The sequence below is a fragment of the Myripristis murdjan genome, chromosome 1, assembly GCF_902150065.1.
Source record: "Myripristis murdjan chromosome 1, fMyrMur1.1, whole genome shotgun sequence".
NCBI lineage: Eukaryota > Metazoa > Chordata > Actinopteri > Holocentriformes > Holocentridae > Myripristis > Myripristis murdjan.
In genome coordinates this window covers 17,835,618-17,853,700 of record NC_043980.1, presented here as the reverse complement: position 1 = coordinate 17,853,700, position 18,083 = coordinate 17,835,618, and the positions used below count along the sequence as shown (strand labels likewise).

Genomic DNA, 18,083 nt, shown 5'->3' with positions numbered 1-18,083 from the left:
CCCCTCCTAAGTACAGCCTTGTTCTCCAACTAGCTTATGTAAAGTAACAGGCTGTATTCTTAGCCGCAGCACAACATGTAATGTCATTATGATTTAATGACATTTAATTATTTATTATGTTTACGTTGTTATTATGATTTTTTTATGGTTCAGTCATGAATTACGTAACAACTCATTGATGTGAATAACTCATGGCGAACATAGTAATGATACACTTGTAGCAACATTATGGTTACATTTTCTTTAATAGTGGTGATAATATATTGCAGTTTATGAAAATCCAAAATAAAACTCATCAACAAAGCTATAGGGCATCAGTGAACTGCTGTGTTATTGCCGCCCAGTAATAAGCTTAATTACAGCAAAGACGCGACAGTGAAGTGGAACACCTAGTTGAAATGAATATAAGGGCCATACTTGTGTTTATTACAGGGTGGTTATATTAGAATTACAGGGGGGTTATTTGGATGGCAGACGGAGTGGATATAGCGGCTGGATGGAAGTGAGCATCTGGGCTGCTGGGAGGAGCGCTCCCTAAAAGACGAGCGCTACAGTCGTGTAATGTGCGGCAGTAGAGCCTGAACACGGATCAAACAAGAAGCAACAGCAGGGATTCAAGCAACTGCAAGCGTACTAGGAAGCCCGGGGAGGGAGGTAGGATGCTATGAATTGTGCAGCATATGGATCAAAATACAGAGAGGCCATCTTCACGCTGTTATGTGCTCTATGTGTGGAATAATGGTTGGCTTATGAGAAGTGTAATAGGCCTGTAGCTGTACGATTTTGATCACCCTGGTCACATTCAAGTTTTGCATCAGTCTGTTGCTTACAGTGACTGAGAAGACTACTCTGGAAATTTCTAGATGACATGCATCAGTCTTGGGACAGACTGTGTTGTCTTCTATGGAGTAATATGTTTTTTCTTCCTCAGAATTCATACAGAAAGTTGATTTTGAAATGGGCTTGGTGGAATTAATGCAATTTCTAATGAGGACAAATGTGTTTGTGGTGTCTCATTTCAAGATAGCATTGCCAATAGAATAGGTTCTTCATCCTTTCCATCATTCTGGTGGCAGAGAGATGAAGAGGTATCTTGACATGGCACAGGTGGTGCATGTAGCCTCCTGCAAAAACTTTAGATAAAAATGGAAACTATTTTTTTATGCCATACATAGACTGTAAAGTATACAGATTGTACAGGCTTGCGATGCTGATGGTCCTTGCCTATTAATTCCTATTAATGTACAACAGCTTTGACTGCATGTGGAAGGTGCTGTAATTACAGGCCACCCATTAACCTGTTGCCCCACCCAGAAGCCACATATGGAACATGGTGTTTAACAGTGAGCGTGGGGCTACTCTGCTGCTCCCCAAAAGTAAACGTGGAAACCTGCCACACCACACACATCATATGTGGCAAGGCTGCCGCCCTGTAATATTGGGCACATGGGAGTCTTCCAGTCCCGAGGCTGACATTACTGCCAGTATCCACCCCACATGTGGTTTAGGCACCCAGAGGAGTATAGCAGGTTTGGTCTATGCTTAGCCCGATCATCTTGGCCTGCTGGACTACAAACTGTAACATGCTGTTGTTTCAGCAATGCAACAACATTTTGATGTTCAGTCTTTGGGAATGTAGATGAACATATTTGAACAGGAAGCCAGCAGTGTACAGTCAGCATGGAATCCAACAGGGAAATTGAGCATCATACTGATTACAGAGACATGGGCTCTTACACAAGAGGATGCACTAATGTGTTGGAAATCTGCTCTTCTTCACTGACACTGTCATCATTAGATGGTTTCTGTAGGTGGTCAGGGAATACTGAAGGATAATGATCATGATGTTTAATGCTGCATTAATGTTACTGCTGTTAGTACCACCACTTCAACTGTAACTCTTACTACTGTTACTGCCTCTACTACTGCAACCTAATAATATAGCAACAGTAACAGTAATAATAATAAATACATCCTCGTGCTGACATCTGTCAAAATAGGTTTGAGAAGTAAAACAAACTTGTTTCAACCATATCTCCTTCACTGACATTTTTGCACTCTGTATTTTGAATTTTGAACACCTGAAAGTTTTATAGATGTAAAAAAAAAAAAAAAAAAAAAAAAAAGGAAGTGCCAATGTCCCATGACTGGCACTAAATGAAAGAAAAAAGTAACAAAAAGAAGTAAACTATGTATTTGGGGAAAAAAATAAAACTATCCACAAAACGTACACTAAACGACTTTCCAGATGTGTAAGTATATAATGAAAGTGCAGTAGATCCTAAATTGGAAATGCAAACTAAACTAAAAACTTGAAACTAAAATAACCTTGGTCTCAATCCAGGATTTTTTTTTTTTTTTTTTTTTACACTGGGATCTGAGGAAGACCAAGGAAGGAGGTAGGATAGCCAAGATGTCATCAGAGATGCTCATTGTGGATGAGCACACAGGCAGTCAAAAGCAGGAATTAACCAAATTATATGTTTTTTTTCCCTCCATGCTAAATGTACAAGTCCATTTTAATCCAAAATAAATGCAAACATCAAGGATTAGTGTTTCCCTTGTTTTAGCCTTTGACTTTTTTTATTGCTATGACTTTAATTCTGTCACTCCCAGCCAATGGCGACTATACACTGCTGCTTGTTTTACAGCAAGTACATAGCAGAGCATGTGTCTCTGTGATGTCCCCTGTTCCTACAGGGCTGGGCCACTTCTGGTATGACTTATTTTTAACCATCCCTTTGATGACAACGGTTCACTCTGTGCAAAGGAGAAAATGAGTGGACAGCAATGGTACCATGTTATTACGAAGGCCCCAAAATGGTGTCAGTGTCCTGGTTCCCCTAGAGTAAAATACAGCCTTCATGGCAACTGGGTGGCTTCTCTAGAAATAGCTTTGGGCAAGTGGAGAAGGCCAAGCCATCCATTACTGTCTGTGACCATGTGGAATAGGTTTTTCTGCCAGTTTTCCATCACCACCCATCCCTGTAGAGTACTGGTTGCACTGGCTGGTGGGAAAATAGAGTGAACTGTACAGGAGGCGACCAGTGGAAAACAGGCCTAATGGAGATACCTCCCGTACACAACACACTCAGTGCAGTCTCACACTGAACACTGGGGAAAAAAAGACTTCTATTTCTTTGTACTGTAGACTAATGGCGCATTAATGTATCACTCAGTATCCACTAATATAATCAAGAGAACGCTGAAAATATGGAAAACAGAATATAAGAAGTCTAACTGTAAGTTATTAGACTGTTGCTGAAATTTGATGGACATGATTCCAAAACCCAACTACTGATTGGATGTTATGTTCACAGTTTCTCAAACTAGTAATGTAATAATGCAATTGCTCTATAGTTGTTTATGAAATGAGAAGTATCATAACATGGAGGATGACTGACCATAGAGCTCAAGAGGGAGAAGTAACATAATCTCACTAACAGCGTAAGAGACATAATATTGTAATAGGCTAATATCATTTGTCTGCTCTCTCAGATCTTGTTTGCCGTCTTGGTTAGTATTAATATACCTAATAGAGCTTTGACCCCCTGAAGGCTGTCAGACTTTGTGGTCTGTAGCCATCCATCAGTTACGTAACAACATGTGAATCTGCTATGAGTTGGGTGGAAGGCATTCTGCCATAAGCCTCTCTGCAATGCAATAATGTTTTGTTTTTTCCCAAAAATTGATTCAGAGGAAATTGATACTTTCAGCATCTGTCTTGTATACAAATATACTCTCTATTTCTGTCCGTCCTTTTCTCTCATGCGGAGTTTGTCTCTACGTAAACATGCCATTCTGTGCTTATCCCAGATGACATTTATTGAAATGCATTGTGGGGCTGATGAGATACCCTCAAATCCATTAATGGAGCGGTTATAGGTGCTAGAAGCCTTTCAGACATGAAAGAATGGAAATGATCATTCCTGTAGCCATCATTTACTGAGAACGGCTCAGTGAGACAGCCGAGTATTCAAACTACATTACACTTCACATCCAACTTTGCTCATGTTCTGGGGGTCAGTTCATTAGTAATCGTTGTCTTGGAAATGATCTTTCAAAACATGTTAGCAAAGGAAATGCAATCTGCATAATGGCATTTTCATTGCCTAAGTTATCAGTAATGTTTATCAGTGTGTGTGTATGTGTGTGTGTGTGTATCATACTGTTGATCTTACTATTTGTTACGATTTGTTCACAAAGACCATGTTTTACACTCTAACAAGCAACAAAGAGACAGGAGACTTGCATATGATGATTGTATTCATATTGGTTGATGTTTTTCTCAAAACTTTACAGAGTACAATAGCATTTCAATCAGAGTAGTAATAAGTACTGGTTATTACAGAAGTAATGACAAGTACTTGATTTTTCCTCTAAATTAAATATTGAAATGTTGTCCAGCCCTGTGTGGAGACTGCACCTGTGAGTGCTGTAGTGTTTTCTTTTTCCCACTTTGACAACTTGAAACAGTGATGAAGAACGTGCAGAGATCTCCAGTGGTCTGTAAAAAGACAATAACAGTTGAGGACAGAGTCAGAAAACCACCCGACTGCAAGACACAGACTTTGCATGGCCAAGTGTAAGAGACTGATTGAACTTTCAGCAGCAACAGCAAATTGTCTCAGTGATTCTGGTAAATGTCCAGAGAGAGGAAATGTAAACACACAAGGCTTCAGCTCATGCAACCTCATGTAGAATGGCTTGCTCTTATAAACCTGGAAAGAGCAATTCAACCAATAGAATCAAGAACTTAGCATTGATAAAAGCCCCATATCTTGCTTTTCTAACCCCCTGGCAAAGGAGGAGTGTATAAAAAAGTAAACTAGAGACATTCATGTCCTCCCCAATTCTCATGGTTGTGGTTCAACCTCCTTAATACAGCCACTTCAATACAGTGCCTGTTTTCTTATGTGCTTTTGTATTTCATTTTACACGCAACATCTAGGAGATAATTTCCTTTCTTCAAAGTTCCTTAACTTCCCTTACTTCAACCTGTTTTCTTTTGTGACAGCTGAGGAGGCAGACTAGACCCAGAGGAGCAGACTTCTGGGTGTACAGTGCAGGCACCCATGGCATCACAGGAACTTATGGACGGGCGAGCCTCCACCGCTGATAATCTGAATCCAGGAATGGAGGGTGGCGCTGTGCCCAGCAGCGGCAAAAGCTGTCCTGTCCACACCCCTGGCACAGAGGATGCCAAACGGGGATTTCGGAAAGGCATAGGGAGACACAATGACTATGTCAAGATCTCCGTGCCCGAGTCCAAGGTCAACCGTCTGCCCATGGAGTGGTGGAAGACATTCATTGCATTCTTTTACGCTGCTTTCAACTTGGTCCTGACAACAGTTGTCATCACAGTGGTCCACGAGAGGGTCCCACCCAAAGAAGACAGCCCCCCTCTTCCTGATAAGTTTTTCGACTATATTGATAGGGTAAAGTGGGCATTTACTGTGACGGAGATCAACGGCATGGTCCTGGTGACCATCTGGATTGTCCAGCTATTCTTCTTCAGATATAAGTAAGAGTCTTTTGTACTACATGTTGGGAACATAGTTTTGCTTTATCTTAATGAGATGTCAAAGTAACAAAATTTTCAATGTATTTCCTTAAGACGTATTCACAAAAAAATTAAAAATTCAAAGACAAAAACTTAATTCCAGGCGCAATGAAATAGTGAGTTGTTTTAAAAGAAAAAAAAATCCACCCTAGATTATACTTAGACTGCAGATATAATCACTTTGTGATGTCCAGCACATTCCAGGAGATATATTATGCAGAAGTCTTGTAATTGACTCTTTTGGTACACTACTTTCGCCAACTTTTGCCTGGTTTCACAAAAATAGTTCTGGCAACCCCAAGTGAGCAGATGTGCCCTTCCTACTTTTAACCAAACGTGAGCATATGGGTCTTAACAGGATGTGCTATTTAGTTTTGGTGTTTTAGGCTGGGTTTTTCCTTTAAGATACAGTTATGTAGTCTGTCTAACAATGCTATACTGTAACAAAACCCCAGCTGTGTAAAGGCCCGGCTGTGTATAGGCCCCAGCACTTTCTGAGAGCACTTTGACCCATCACACAATGCAATTCATGTCTAGTACTTTGGATCCTTCTAAGATTTGAGTAGATTTTGATCCTTCCATAGGAAGAACAAAATCTTACTGCACTGGGCCTCTCACCTTGTCCCTTTTCAGGTCAATTGTAAGCAGGCGGTTCTTCTTCCTGATTGGCACCCTGTACTTGTACCGCTGTGTTACCATGTACATCACCACCCTGCCTGTACCTGGCATGCATATGACTTGTGCTCCTAAGGTGAGTAGCATGCAAGCATCAGAGTGGGCATCAGCTGGGGTTGCTCAACCGTGTCCTCCTGTTCACCCTCTGGGACTCATTTTGCACAGCAACGCAAGAGAGGCAGCTATAAAAAAGCCATTTTGACTTTTACTGCCTCAGGACACCAACAATATTGAGGTGCATCAGCAGTTTGATCAGAAATATGTGCTCCTGGCAGGTTTGCTGGGCTGCACAGTGCAGAAAGATCAGAGGCTGGATGCTTTAATGGTTGTTTTATTCCCCAAAATTTGCAATGTCTCAGAAAGTGTATGAAACATTTTATCCAGCTGGAGAGAACAAATTATCTTTAGTTATTTAAACACCAGGTGCAACAGGAAAGGATTTGGTTGTGACTAGTTGACAATGCCCGATAGTCTTACTTCATCATCAGCCGCCTTCCATCTTTGCAAGCACGTCTTTTCATGCTTCCTGTCACTATCTCATCAGTTCGTATTATGCTAGCTCTGATCCAATCTGTGATCATGTGTCCCTCTCCCCTTCCACTGCCCCTGTCTCTTTCAGCTGCATGGAAACTCACAGGCAAAGATACAACGTGTCCTGCAGCTGATCTCAGGTGGAGGTCTGTCCATAACAGGCTCCCATCTCATGTGTGGAGACTTTCTCTACAGTGGACACACTGTCATGCTCACCCTCACCTACTTATTCATCAAGGAGTGTGAGTGTCAAAAGCAATGTTTTTATGATTCAATGCAGTAATGAGAAATTTCCATTTAGAATTATATTATATCTTGATGTAGGATCTTGGTAATGCAATTAAACCCAGTGCATGTCCATTTAGTATTTAGGTGTACATACCTCACATCAGTGCACTGTGAAAATGTATCTGTTTTTTCTGGGGATAGATGTCTATTGGGTTGCAAAGACGAAGTGATGCATTGACATTCAAGGTGCACTGTGATCCTCAAGCTCATCCCCCTCCTGTGTGTCATTTATTCCCTCATCCCACATGGCCCACATTACCATATTATAAAGACACACATGGACCACTACTTGCAGGATACACCTAATTACAGTAATGACATTTTGACAGCAGTACTTACTAAAAAATGTTGTTTAATTACTGCTTTATCATGGCTGGCTAGAAAAAAAGTATAAAACAGATGTTAAGGAGTTTTTGCCCTCTGAAAATGTAAATATAAGTGATTTAGATGAGATTTTTCCCACTAGTGTGTTTTTCTGCGTAGCACTGCCTGTGACTTACAGGGAAGCCCCATGTGTTTGTCATAGGCTGTTGATAGATTAGGCCTACCATTTTATTCACAGAAATAATGTGGAAAAACAAACCATGAATGGATGTTGCAAAAAAACTCCTAAAGCTTGTAAGTTTCAAAAAACAATTGCCCTAGAGAAGGTCTGAAAAACCTGTATTGTTATAAAAGTTTTGGAAAAGTAATTGAAATCTGACTAAAGCAGAATCAACTAAATAACCAAATAAAAGGCTGGAGCCATTGTGGTGGTATGTTAGGATTTCTTTTGAGTGTGTCCATGCATCTGTTTGTCTCAGTGTGGTAAAGAAAGCTGAATATAGCTTATTTATTGTAAGTAAAAGTGAAGTAAAGTGTATGCCTGTTACTCATTTGTTCATCTAGAATAGAATTTGAAATATAGAACAACTTTCACAACATATAAAATATTAAAAGACACCAGTGTAGTGGCAAATCTAAAAAAAAATATATTTTTTGCATGGAAATGAAAGGAATACTCTAAATGCCCTTTTATTGACTTAGCAGACTGAAACAAGATGTTCAGTACCTACTGTATGGGTTCATTTGGGACTCATTAGCTTTTTCCATCAGAGTGAAAAAATAGACCTTACAGCAACTCTGAAGCTGTTTTATGTACATAATGTATCATGAATATTTGAAATACACATCCTTTAAGCTAAAATTAATGCAGTAGCCATAATAAAGTTACTGCCAAAAATGTGTATGATCCCTGATGTTGTCATGAGTAATGTCACAAATATCGAATATCAATCCTGTCCTCTCTCCCCTCTCTGAAGACTCTCCTCGGTCGTTCTGGTGGTACCACCTGATGTGCTGGCTGCTGAGCGCTGTGGGTGTGGTGTGCATCCTGGTGGCTCATGAGCACTACAGTGTGGATGTGGTGGTGGCCTATTTCATCACCTCTCGCCTCTTCTGGTGGTACCACACCATGGCAAACCTACAGGTCTGAACACAGAGCTGAAGACGTGTGTGTGCGTGCGTGCGTGCGTGCGTGCGTGCGTGTGTGTGTGGAGTAGGAGTGTTGTGTGACTGTGTGTGTAAGAGTGCAGTTTCAGAGTTGTCGTGTAACACAGTGTTGACATTAGAGGTTATCACAGTACACTCAGGATTTAGCTCAGGGAACTGGCCTCAAGTCCTGCAGCCAAAAGTCAACACAGGAATTCATTACATTGTATGTTTAAAAGTACATGGTTTGCCCATATATTTTTACACTAAGTACATATATAGACTGTGTTTAAAAATTCCCTTCTTTTTTTATCCCAAGAAAAGTCAGCTTGACTGTTCAGAATGGCCATTCACCCCCTCTATTGGCCAAACTGTCAAAGGACACCCAACTGCCACTGGCTGTTCTGTGTCTGGGGCTGGAATTATTATTCATGTTATACTGGATGTACTTTTGCATTAGTGATGTGCAAATACAAAAAAAAAAAAAAAAAAAAGTTTTACATGATGGCCACTGATTTCAATACGAATATGAAATATTTTTTTCAGTTCTTGTCATACACTATATTACCAAAAGTATTCGCTCACCTGCCTTTACTCATACTATGAACTGAAGTGCCATCCCATTCCTAACCCATAGAGTTCAATATGATGTCGGTCCACCTTTTGCAGCTATTACAGCTTCAACTCTTCTGGGAAGACTGTCCACAAGGTTGAGGAGAGTGTTTATAGGAATTTTTGACCATTCTTCCAAAAGCGCATTGGTGAGGTCACACACTGATGTTGGTCGAGAAGGCCTGGCTCTCAGTCTCCGCTCTAATTCATCCCAAAGGTGTTCTATCGGGTTCAGGTCAGGACTCTGTGCAGGCCAGTCAAGTTCATCCACACCAGACTCTGTCATCCATGTCTTTATGGACCTTGCTTTGTGCACTGGTGCACAGTCATGTTGGAAGAGGAAGGGGCCCGCTCCAAACTGTTCCCACAAGGTTGGGAGCATGGAATTGTCCAAAATGTTTTGGTATCCTGAAGCATTCAAAGTTCCTTTCACTGGAACTAAGGGGCCAAGCCCAGCTCCTGAAAAACAACCCCACACCATAATTCCTCCTCCACCAAATTTCACAGTCGGCACAATGCAGTCTGAAATGTACCGTTCTCCTGGCAACCTCCAAACCCAGACTCGTCCATCAGATTGCCAGATGGAAAAGCGTGATTCATCACTCCAGAGAACGCGTCTCCACTGCTCTAGAGGCCAGTGGCGGCGTGCTTTACACCATTGCATCCGACGCTTTGCATTGCACTTGGTGATGTGTGGCTTGGCTGCAGCTGCTCGGCCATGGAAACCCATTCCATGAAGCTCTCTGCGTACTGTACTTGGGCTAATCTGAAGGTCACATGAAGTTTGTAGCTCTGTAGCAATTGACTGTGCAGAAAGTCGGCGACCTCTTTGCACTATGCGCTTCAGCATCCGCTGACCCCTCTCCGTCACTTTACGTGGCCTACCACTTCGTGGCTGAGTTGCTGTTGTTCCCAAACGCTTCCATTTTTGTTATAATAGAGCTGACAGTTGACTGTGGAATATTTAGGAGCGAGGAAATTTCACGACTGGATTTGTTGCACAGGTGGCATCCTATGACAGTTCCACGCTGGAATTCACTGAGCTCCTGAGAGCGGCCCATTCTTTCACAAATGTCTTGTTTCACAGTCTGCATGCCTGAGTGCTTGATTTTATACACCTGTGGCCAGGCCAAGTGATTAGGACACCTGATTCTGATCATTTGAATGGGTGAGCGAATACTTTTGGTAATATAGTGTATCTTTGTTGTTAAATATATGAATACAGTCTCCAGGGTTTGTATACTCTCCCTACCATTAAATAGTCCCCTAGCTCATTTTCCAAATGGTTATACATTTGTTTTGATTTAACTGCATCATCACAACCATTTGAGGCGGGGATTGACAGGTATTATGTAGAGATTGTAGAGACGTTCTGTATTGATTTCAGAAAACTAATTAGATGCTCTGACCTATCCAATTATACTGCTACACAGGATGCCCAATGAAAACTATTGATTTTAATAATAATAAACAGCATCAATAAATCTTGAGGCAATTTTCCCCGACCAGACTCCAGAGTTATCAAAGCTGATTTTGGCAGCTGGAGTGCACAGTTTTAACTGATCGCATCACCACACAGATTAGTTATCAGCCACCCGACCATCAGACAGCTAAACCTCTAATAGGAAACTGGCCAACATGCATCCAAATGCATTAAAACTGCCTTAAATTTTACAGACAAAATATATTCTTGTTGTCTACACAGGACAAAAAAGGTTGAGCTGAGGGGTTGAAATCTTGCTTCTCAGAGCCACGGGTCAATTTTATGTTCTAACACAAACAAACACCTCATCAATGATCCTGTACTCCTCAAATTCAAATCTTCAGTTGAAAATGCACTCATACCAAACCAAAAATCACATGATTAGAACATATATCACTTCCTAGTTCATCTTGCTGATCTTGAGGCTAACTGTGCTTTATGTCGACAGACTCTGAAATGCTCGCCCAACAACTACCTCACCAACACCTGGTGGAACCCCGTGTTCAATTTCCTGGAGAGGAACGTGCAAACTTCAGTGCCGTGTTCGTACAGCTGGCCCATCACCTGGCCCCCCCGCCTGCCTTAAGAACCCCTGTAAGAAGTACTCCATGGTACAGAGCACACGAGAGGAGTGACGCCCACCATCCCGCAACCCCGCAACCGCCACCAGTGTTGCTTGACCATATTCGCACAGTATTCATGGTCTGCTGGACAGGAACATACCGTACCAAATGTGTAGGCCCCATCAATGACTCTTCATGACAAAATCTAATTTATGAAGGAACAGTTTCAGAGGGAATATGTTTGCGAGTAAGCAGTAACTGTCTGTGTTCTTCACCACTATAATTTATTTATGAGGTTTAGAGGTCCTTCGAAGTTGTTACTTTTTTTGTCGTAAACGATGCTTGTATCATATCAAAACTGAATTTCAAATAGTTCATAATCACTGACTTGCAGGTTTGCTACAGTGTTTGCAAGATTTGATTTTGATGTGTTTTCCCTCTCAGTATATGTTGAGGGGCTTTACCTCAATATGATGTCAGTGTTCTCAAGTCACAAGGTGCCTTAGAAATAGTGTGTTAAATGTTAGTAGAAAAACTGCCATGTTATTATCTTGATGTGATTTTTTTTTTTTTTAAATAAGTTTTTATCGATTTTGTATTCATTTTGAAAGCCTTGAGTGTGCATATAGCAGTAGTTTGAACATTATATGGTTATATTAAAATGTAACCACATTTAGTTTTTGGCGTGCTTTTTGCTTGCTTTTAGTCATTATGTACACATAATCATGTTACAACTGTAGATACACCATGCACTCATCTTCATTACAACATTATGCCATTTTCGTGTATGTGCAGAATTATGTATTTTTCACATTAGACCTAAGAACATTTTTAAAGTAGTTCCTGTGGTTCATGGGACTAAATAAAGTTGCTATTGAGTGCCTACATCAAGGACCGTGATAATGCGCATGTGTGATGATAAACTATCCACAATAGTATATGCGATGAAAAGCATAGGTTTTATTCCTGTCATGATTTTTCACTTATCAATTTCATTCTCTTATTATTATCTCAGAACATTGTCTATGTAGGCTACTGTATAATGTTCAAGTTTCTCGAGATTTAAGCGGCCTGGAGTAAAACGGGCCAATAAAGAAAGCGTCTGATCTATCCGCCAATAGGACGCAGGTAAAAGTGCTACGTCAGAGGGAGGGTCTCTGACTACATCATCAGTTTCACAACAACACACTGCAACACAAGGTGGCCCAAAGCCGTCTAACTATCCAACTAAATCAAACTAATGATAGAAATAATCTCTGTCTGTCTGTATGCATGCCTGTCCCTCGATTATCTTGACAACCGCGCAGCTGACGCGTTAGTTTGTCCCACCCGCATTCCGCTCACCCACCCCTACTCTGCCTCTGATTGGCTAATCATAATCCTAACCCCAGCCTATCCTCAACTTTAACCAACGGATGCAGCGATTGGCAACGAGCACTAGCCAATCAGAGGCAGAGTAGGGCGGGTCTTCACTGAATACGGGTGGGGAAAATAATAATCACGATCGACTTCACACTTGGCGGCTGGGGATCCAAACGCGGCGCAGTGTGGAGTGTGAACTTTTTTGGATGGATGGTTCTCCACAAAGCTGCAGGCAGCGATACCGGAAGCCAAGCAGTCGGTCCGTTCCGCTTTGAAATGGGCAGCTGCAGGAAGCAATGCCGGAGGCGGGGAAAGTAATAGTCTCGTTCTGGACAGGCAGTGCATTAGTCGTCTAAACAGACAGACATGTCGCTATAGGGTCATAGCAGCCATGGGATAGTGAGGCTTTATGTAATGATGGTGAAAATAGGGATGATGTGTGGTGTACAGGGTTCACTGTATATTGACTCTGCACCTCAATGACAGTATGGGTCTGCTGTGGTTAGAGCAACTGCACACCTCTCTGCTGTCGCACATAGGCATTATAGCTTGTGTAATATTCCTCACGGTCTATTATTCCGTTTGCACCTACAAGAAACGACAGGATCTATCAAATATTCCTCCCGGTCCAAAACCATGGCCAGTAGTGGGCAACTTTGGCGGATTTCTCATCCCTTCTTTTGTGTGGCGGAGGCTCGGAAAGCTGCAGGAATCAGATGGACCCGAAAAATCAACTGTCATGTCCCCTCAAGTGTTTCTGATGGAGCAAGCCAAACTTTACGGCAACGTGTACAGCATTTTTGTAGGGAGTCAGCTGGTCGTTGTGCTCAATGGCTACGAGGTGGTGAGGGATGCGCTGTCCAGCCGTGCTGACGTGTTTTCTGACAGACCAGACATCCCTGCTATCACCATCATGACCAAACGCAAAGGTGAGCAACTGTAATATGTTCCTGAAATGCTGTCTTAATGTTTTCCTGTCCCTGATTACAGATAATATCTGGGTGCTACCGCTGGACTCTGGCCTCAGTATGCAGTTGAAGTTGTTTAGATCAGTGCAGTGGCGGATGTAGAAATGTTTATATGGGGTGGCATTGAGTTTTGGCCGGGTGGCTTAGGGTGGGAGGGGTTTTAGATCAGACAGCCATAATGTACATTAGTTTAATTTACCTAGATTGGAGGTGCAATAAGAAGAAAAAACCCTAACCCTAACCCCCTCAATGAAACAGATAAACCCCTCAGAGAAGCTCTCTACTCAAAGCTCAAAGCATATTGAGTCCAAACTGGGAGTGAGAGCTGCTGCTATACCAGGTCACAGTTAGTAATATAATCACTAAGGGTTTTTTAATAATATTTTTTGCTGTTTTATGTAACAGTCACAGTAGAGAGAGAGAGGGACAGGAAAGGCTGTGGAGAGAGAAAGGGGATGACATGCAGCAAATGGCCTGAGGTCGGATTCGAACCCAGGATGCTGCGATCAGGACTCAGCCTTAACCTGTGGTACATACTCTTATGGTGAGCTACCGGGGTGCCCCGCTAATGGTTTTTTAAAGAATGCTGTTAACTTATATGATTTATGTCACACTCTGATCTAAGCCTGCAATACCTGCTACATGCATGGCGAAGCTACCTCTTCTTAACATCACATCTCTCACATATCAATCAGATTAGACAACACTGTGCATAATTATGATATTCTGCCTTGCCAATAAAGGGCACACAAGTGTGACAGCTGTCATGATAATCTGATTGGTAGCCTAATGTATCAGTAATGTGTCAGTTCATCACCATACAGATATGAATCTTGATCCTGGAATATGGACCCATTTAGGCAAAACAAAACTTTTTCCTTTGGTTATGTAACCACTCAGCATCGCATAGCATCAAGGTAGTGGAAATCTTCTGAAATTGCCATAATTTTACAACCATCAGTTTCATGTCAGCTTATAATTATGTCTTCATTATAAATATTGGGCCATGTAACAATAACAAATAGTCCAGTTACTGGTAAATGCTGTTCAGCGCAGCACTGCCCCTGATGGCCAAAAGAAAGATTCTTTCTTTTTTTTTCTGTCTCACAGCAGTCATTGGCCTTGGCTGGGCTTTTTCTGCCTATAGGCTAACATAACAAGAACAAGATATAAAATCGCTCTTCTGCTTTGATTGAACCACAGGGATAGTCTTTGCACCTTATGGTCCAGTGTGGAGAAAGCAGCGCAAGTTCTGCCACACCACTCTCCGAACCTTTGGCCTGGGAAAGTTGAGCTTGGAGCCGTGCATCCTGGAAGGCCTGGCTATTGTCAAAGCGGAGCTGTTGCGGTTCAGCGAGGAGTCTGGTGGCTCTGGTGTGGATTTGAGTCCTCTGATCACCAATGCAGTGTCCAACGTCATCTGCTCCATGAGCCTGGGTCAGCGTTTCCATCACCAGGACCGTGAGTTCGGCACCTTGCTCGACCTGATGGCACGCGGCCTGGAGATTAGTGTTAACAGTCCTGCAGTCCTCATCAACATATTTCCACCGCTGTACTACCTGCCATGTGGGGTCTTCAAGGAGCTACGGCAGGTGGAAAGGGACATAACAGTGTTTCTGAAGAGGATTATTGCGAGGCACAGGTCAACATTAGATCCTGATAACCCAAGGGATCTGATAGACATGTACCTGGCAGAGATGTTGGCGCAACAAGCTGCTGGAGAGACTGACAGCAGCTTCACAGAGGATTATCTCTTCTATATTATAGGGGATCTATTCATTGCTGGCACTGATACCACCACTAACTCAGTGCTGTGGATTCTGCTTTTCATGGTCGTATACACTGATGTCCAAGGTAATACACTCAATTCTTTCACAAAGCACTAACAGACAACATGATGAAAACTAGGGCTGGGCAATAAAAAAATAATTACCACAATATGTTTTCCCTCAATATAGATGTTGAAAATGTTCAATAAAATAGCAACCAATTTAAAACATGGATCATCCAGCAAGAATAGAGGAAGGTCTGATTGCATGTCTGGCTATGAGTGAGGAGACACACATTGCACACAGGAACACACAGAAGCATGATAATCATTTGATGAAGTTGAAATAATTATTGATATTGACTGAAATAATGCATTTCGTCCTGGTAACATTTTTTGCCATATCGCCCAGCCACTACAAGATGGTGGTGAAACTTGGGAGTATTATGCATCGAACTGAAAGCTACTCTTATGTCCAAGGGTGACACTACATCATTTGTTCAGTCATCCATGTGTCACCCACACACCTCAGACACTCACTGACCCAATTCTGATGCAACTTGGGGAAATGATGCATCTTACTGCCACTATGCAGGATTTCCAAAATTATATTGTTTAGCCCAAGAGGGGTGCTGCAATTACAGGTCAAAACAGCTGACATGCACATTCTTACTGATTTGCCTGAGATGATGATGGCATATTTCTTTAATGTTGCTTTGCCTCTACTGTGTTGATTCCAGAGAAGGTCCAGGCTGAGATTGATGAGGTGGTGGGCCGAGATCGCGTCCCGTCGCTGACTGATAAGGGAAGGTTGCCGTTTACAGAGGCCACCATCATGGAGGTGCAGAGAATGACTTCAGTGGTTCCTCTGGCTATTCCTCACATGACCTCAGAGAAAACAGGTGAACTTAAACTGTATTAGAGACAGTATCAGAGAGGCAATAACGATATGTGGAGCTGAACTTTGTCATCAAATCCCTCATTGTGGCTGTTTTCCCCTTATTTCACTATCATCTGATTCGTTGAGGTGATGCCTTTTTTGTCTTTTTTTTCTGGCAGAGTTCAGAGGCTATACCATTCCCAAGGGGACAGTCATTATTCCCAACTTGTGGTCTGTCCATAGAGATCCTACTGTGTGGGACAAACCAGACAGTTTCAACCCAGCTCGCTTTTTGGATGACGAAGGAAATCTGTTGAGGAAAGAGTGCTTCATTCCATTTGGGATTGGTATGTCATACTTTAGCCAGTTAAGGCTTATCCAAAGGCACTGATATGAAACATGCATCTATGAATACATTTCAGAAATTAGTGCATCGGTTCCTAATGATTTCATCCTTACATGCCTTAGGTCGCCGGGTTTGCATGGGTGAGCAGCTAGCTAAGATGGAGCTGTTCCTGATGTTTACCAGCTTAATGCAGGCCTTCACATTCAGGCTACCAGAGGGACGGCCTCCTCCCCCCATGCATGGACGCTTCGGCCTGACGTTGGCACCCTGCCCATACACTGTGTGTGTGAGCCCCCGTAGCTGAGGCTGCCAGTGACTGGTCCAGGTGGCCTGGTTAATATCAGAAAGGGTCTCAATAAACAAGCTGCTTTATTCCCCTATTTCAACCTCAAAAGGCTAAAAAAGTGAAAAAGTGTTAATTGTCGAATTCTATGAATATTTTTTGACTGAAGTTCAGTGTGGCTCTTTTGCACATGCCTCGTACATAGAAAGAAAACAGCTGAGTATCTGTTTTGGCATTTTATATTTTATAATGCATTTCATTAAGCCAGTGACCTAGAGACTGAGTCTCACCTCTCCAAGGCTAGGGGAACAACCTGTCATTAAACAGATTTTCTTAATGATGTAAATCATTTGATCTTGTTGTATTTAGAGTGGGGTTTACCACAGAGTGGATTAATGAGGTGTGTGTATCGTGTGCAAGATAAAGTTACACAGTCTGCAGTAAGTGTTAAATGGAGAATGTATGTGTATTATGTGAAAAAAAGCTGTATAAATAATGGAATTTTCTATTTTATAACACATTTCTCTTAAGGCATTAGGTCAGCAGTGATTTTAGATTGAATCTCTACCCTCGAAGGCCAGATTGAGTTTTCCACTCAATAATATTTAAGTATCTTTACTTACATACTCGATGTATGGATTTATGGCAAACTGTCAATAAACAGATTTTCTTAATGATTTAAAGAGTATTTTGAGATATTTAGAGTGGGTTTTGCAACAGAGCTGTATTAAAAATGAGGTGTATCGTGAGAAATAACGAAAGCTAAATATTTAGTTTAAAATAAATTTATGTATTACAATGTTATGCCTATAATCTCGGGCATTTCCGACTAGGTGAAGAGGAACACTGTGAATCACACCCACCTCAGTGCCAGACAAGGAGCTGATGTTCCTCTGAACCAGCACAGTAATCACTGAAATTGAACTTGAGATTTCTGTACCCAAAGTAAACTCAGTCTCAGATGATCATTTGCATTTCATGATTACTGAAATATATTCTGAATGATTTTACATGACTGAAACACATTCTGCTTCAGATAGTCATAAGCATAAGCATATCTCCGTATTGCTCACAAGACCTCAACCCAGCAGCACTGGGGTTTCATGCCCTGCTGTGCAAATAATCCAACTAATGGCAGTGTGCAGCTACTCTGAAACAGGTAATTCCCTAAGCATGTAAACTTACTGTGTAATTCAACTCAATGTTATTTATAGAGTACCTTTCATACAAACATGCAGCTCAACGTGCTTCACATTGCAAGATAAAAAAAAAAAAAATCAATTAAATTACA

General features: G+C 41.7%; 2 protein-coding genes across 2 annotated transcripts; both read left to right on the top strand.

Annotated features, from left to right (window-relative positions):
* The first annotated feature begins 550 nt into the window (after positions 1 to 550).
* On the top strand, positions 551 to 11,746 carry sgms2a (sphingomyelin synthase 2a). Its single transcript, XM_030058765.1, is given in 7 exon segments — positions 551 to 654; positions 5,018 to 5,524; positions 6,197 to 6,314; positions 6,858 to 7,011; positions 8,359 to 8,525; positions 11,071 to 11,190; positions 11,192 to 11,746. Coding segments are annotated over 6 exon segments (1,074 nt in total). The 5' UTR covers positions 551 to 654; positions 5,018 to 5,075; the 3' UTR covers positions 11,258 to 11,746.
* A 958-nt stretch (positions 11,747 to 12,704) lies between these two features.
* cyp2u1 (cytochrome P450, family 2, subfamily U, polypeptide 1) lies at positions 12,705 to 17,466 on the top strand. Its single transcript, XM_030063055.1, has 5 exons — positions 12,705 to 13,476; positions 14,719 to 15,369; positions 16,024 to 16,185; positions 16,343 to 16,510; positions 16,632 to 17,466. Exons 1-5 carry the CDS (start codon positions 13,035 to 13,037, stop codon positions 16,811 to 16,813), a joined length of 1,605 nt encoding a protein of 534 aa, XP_029918915.1. The 5' UTR covers positions 12,705 to 13,034; the 3' UTR covers positions 16,814 to 17,466.
* The last annotated feature ends 617 nt before the right edge of the window (positions 17,467 to 18,083 follow it).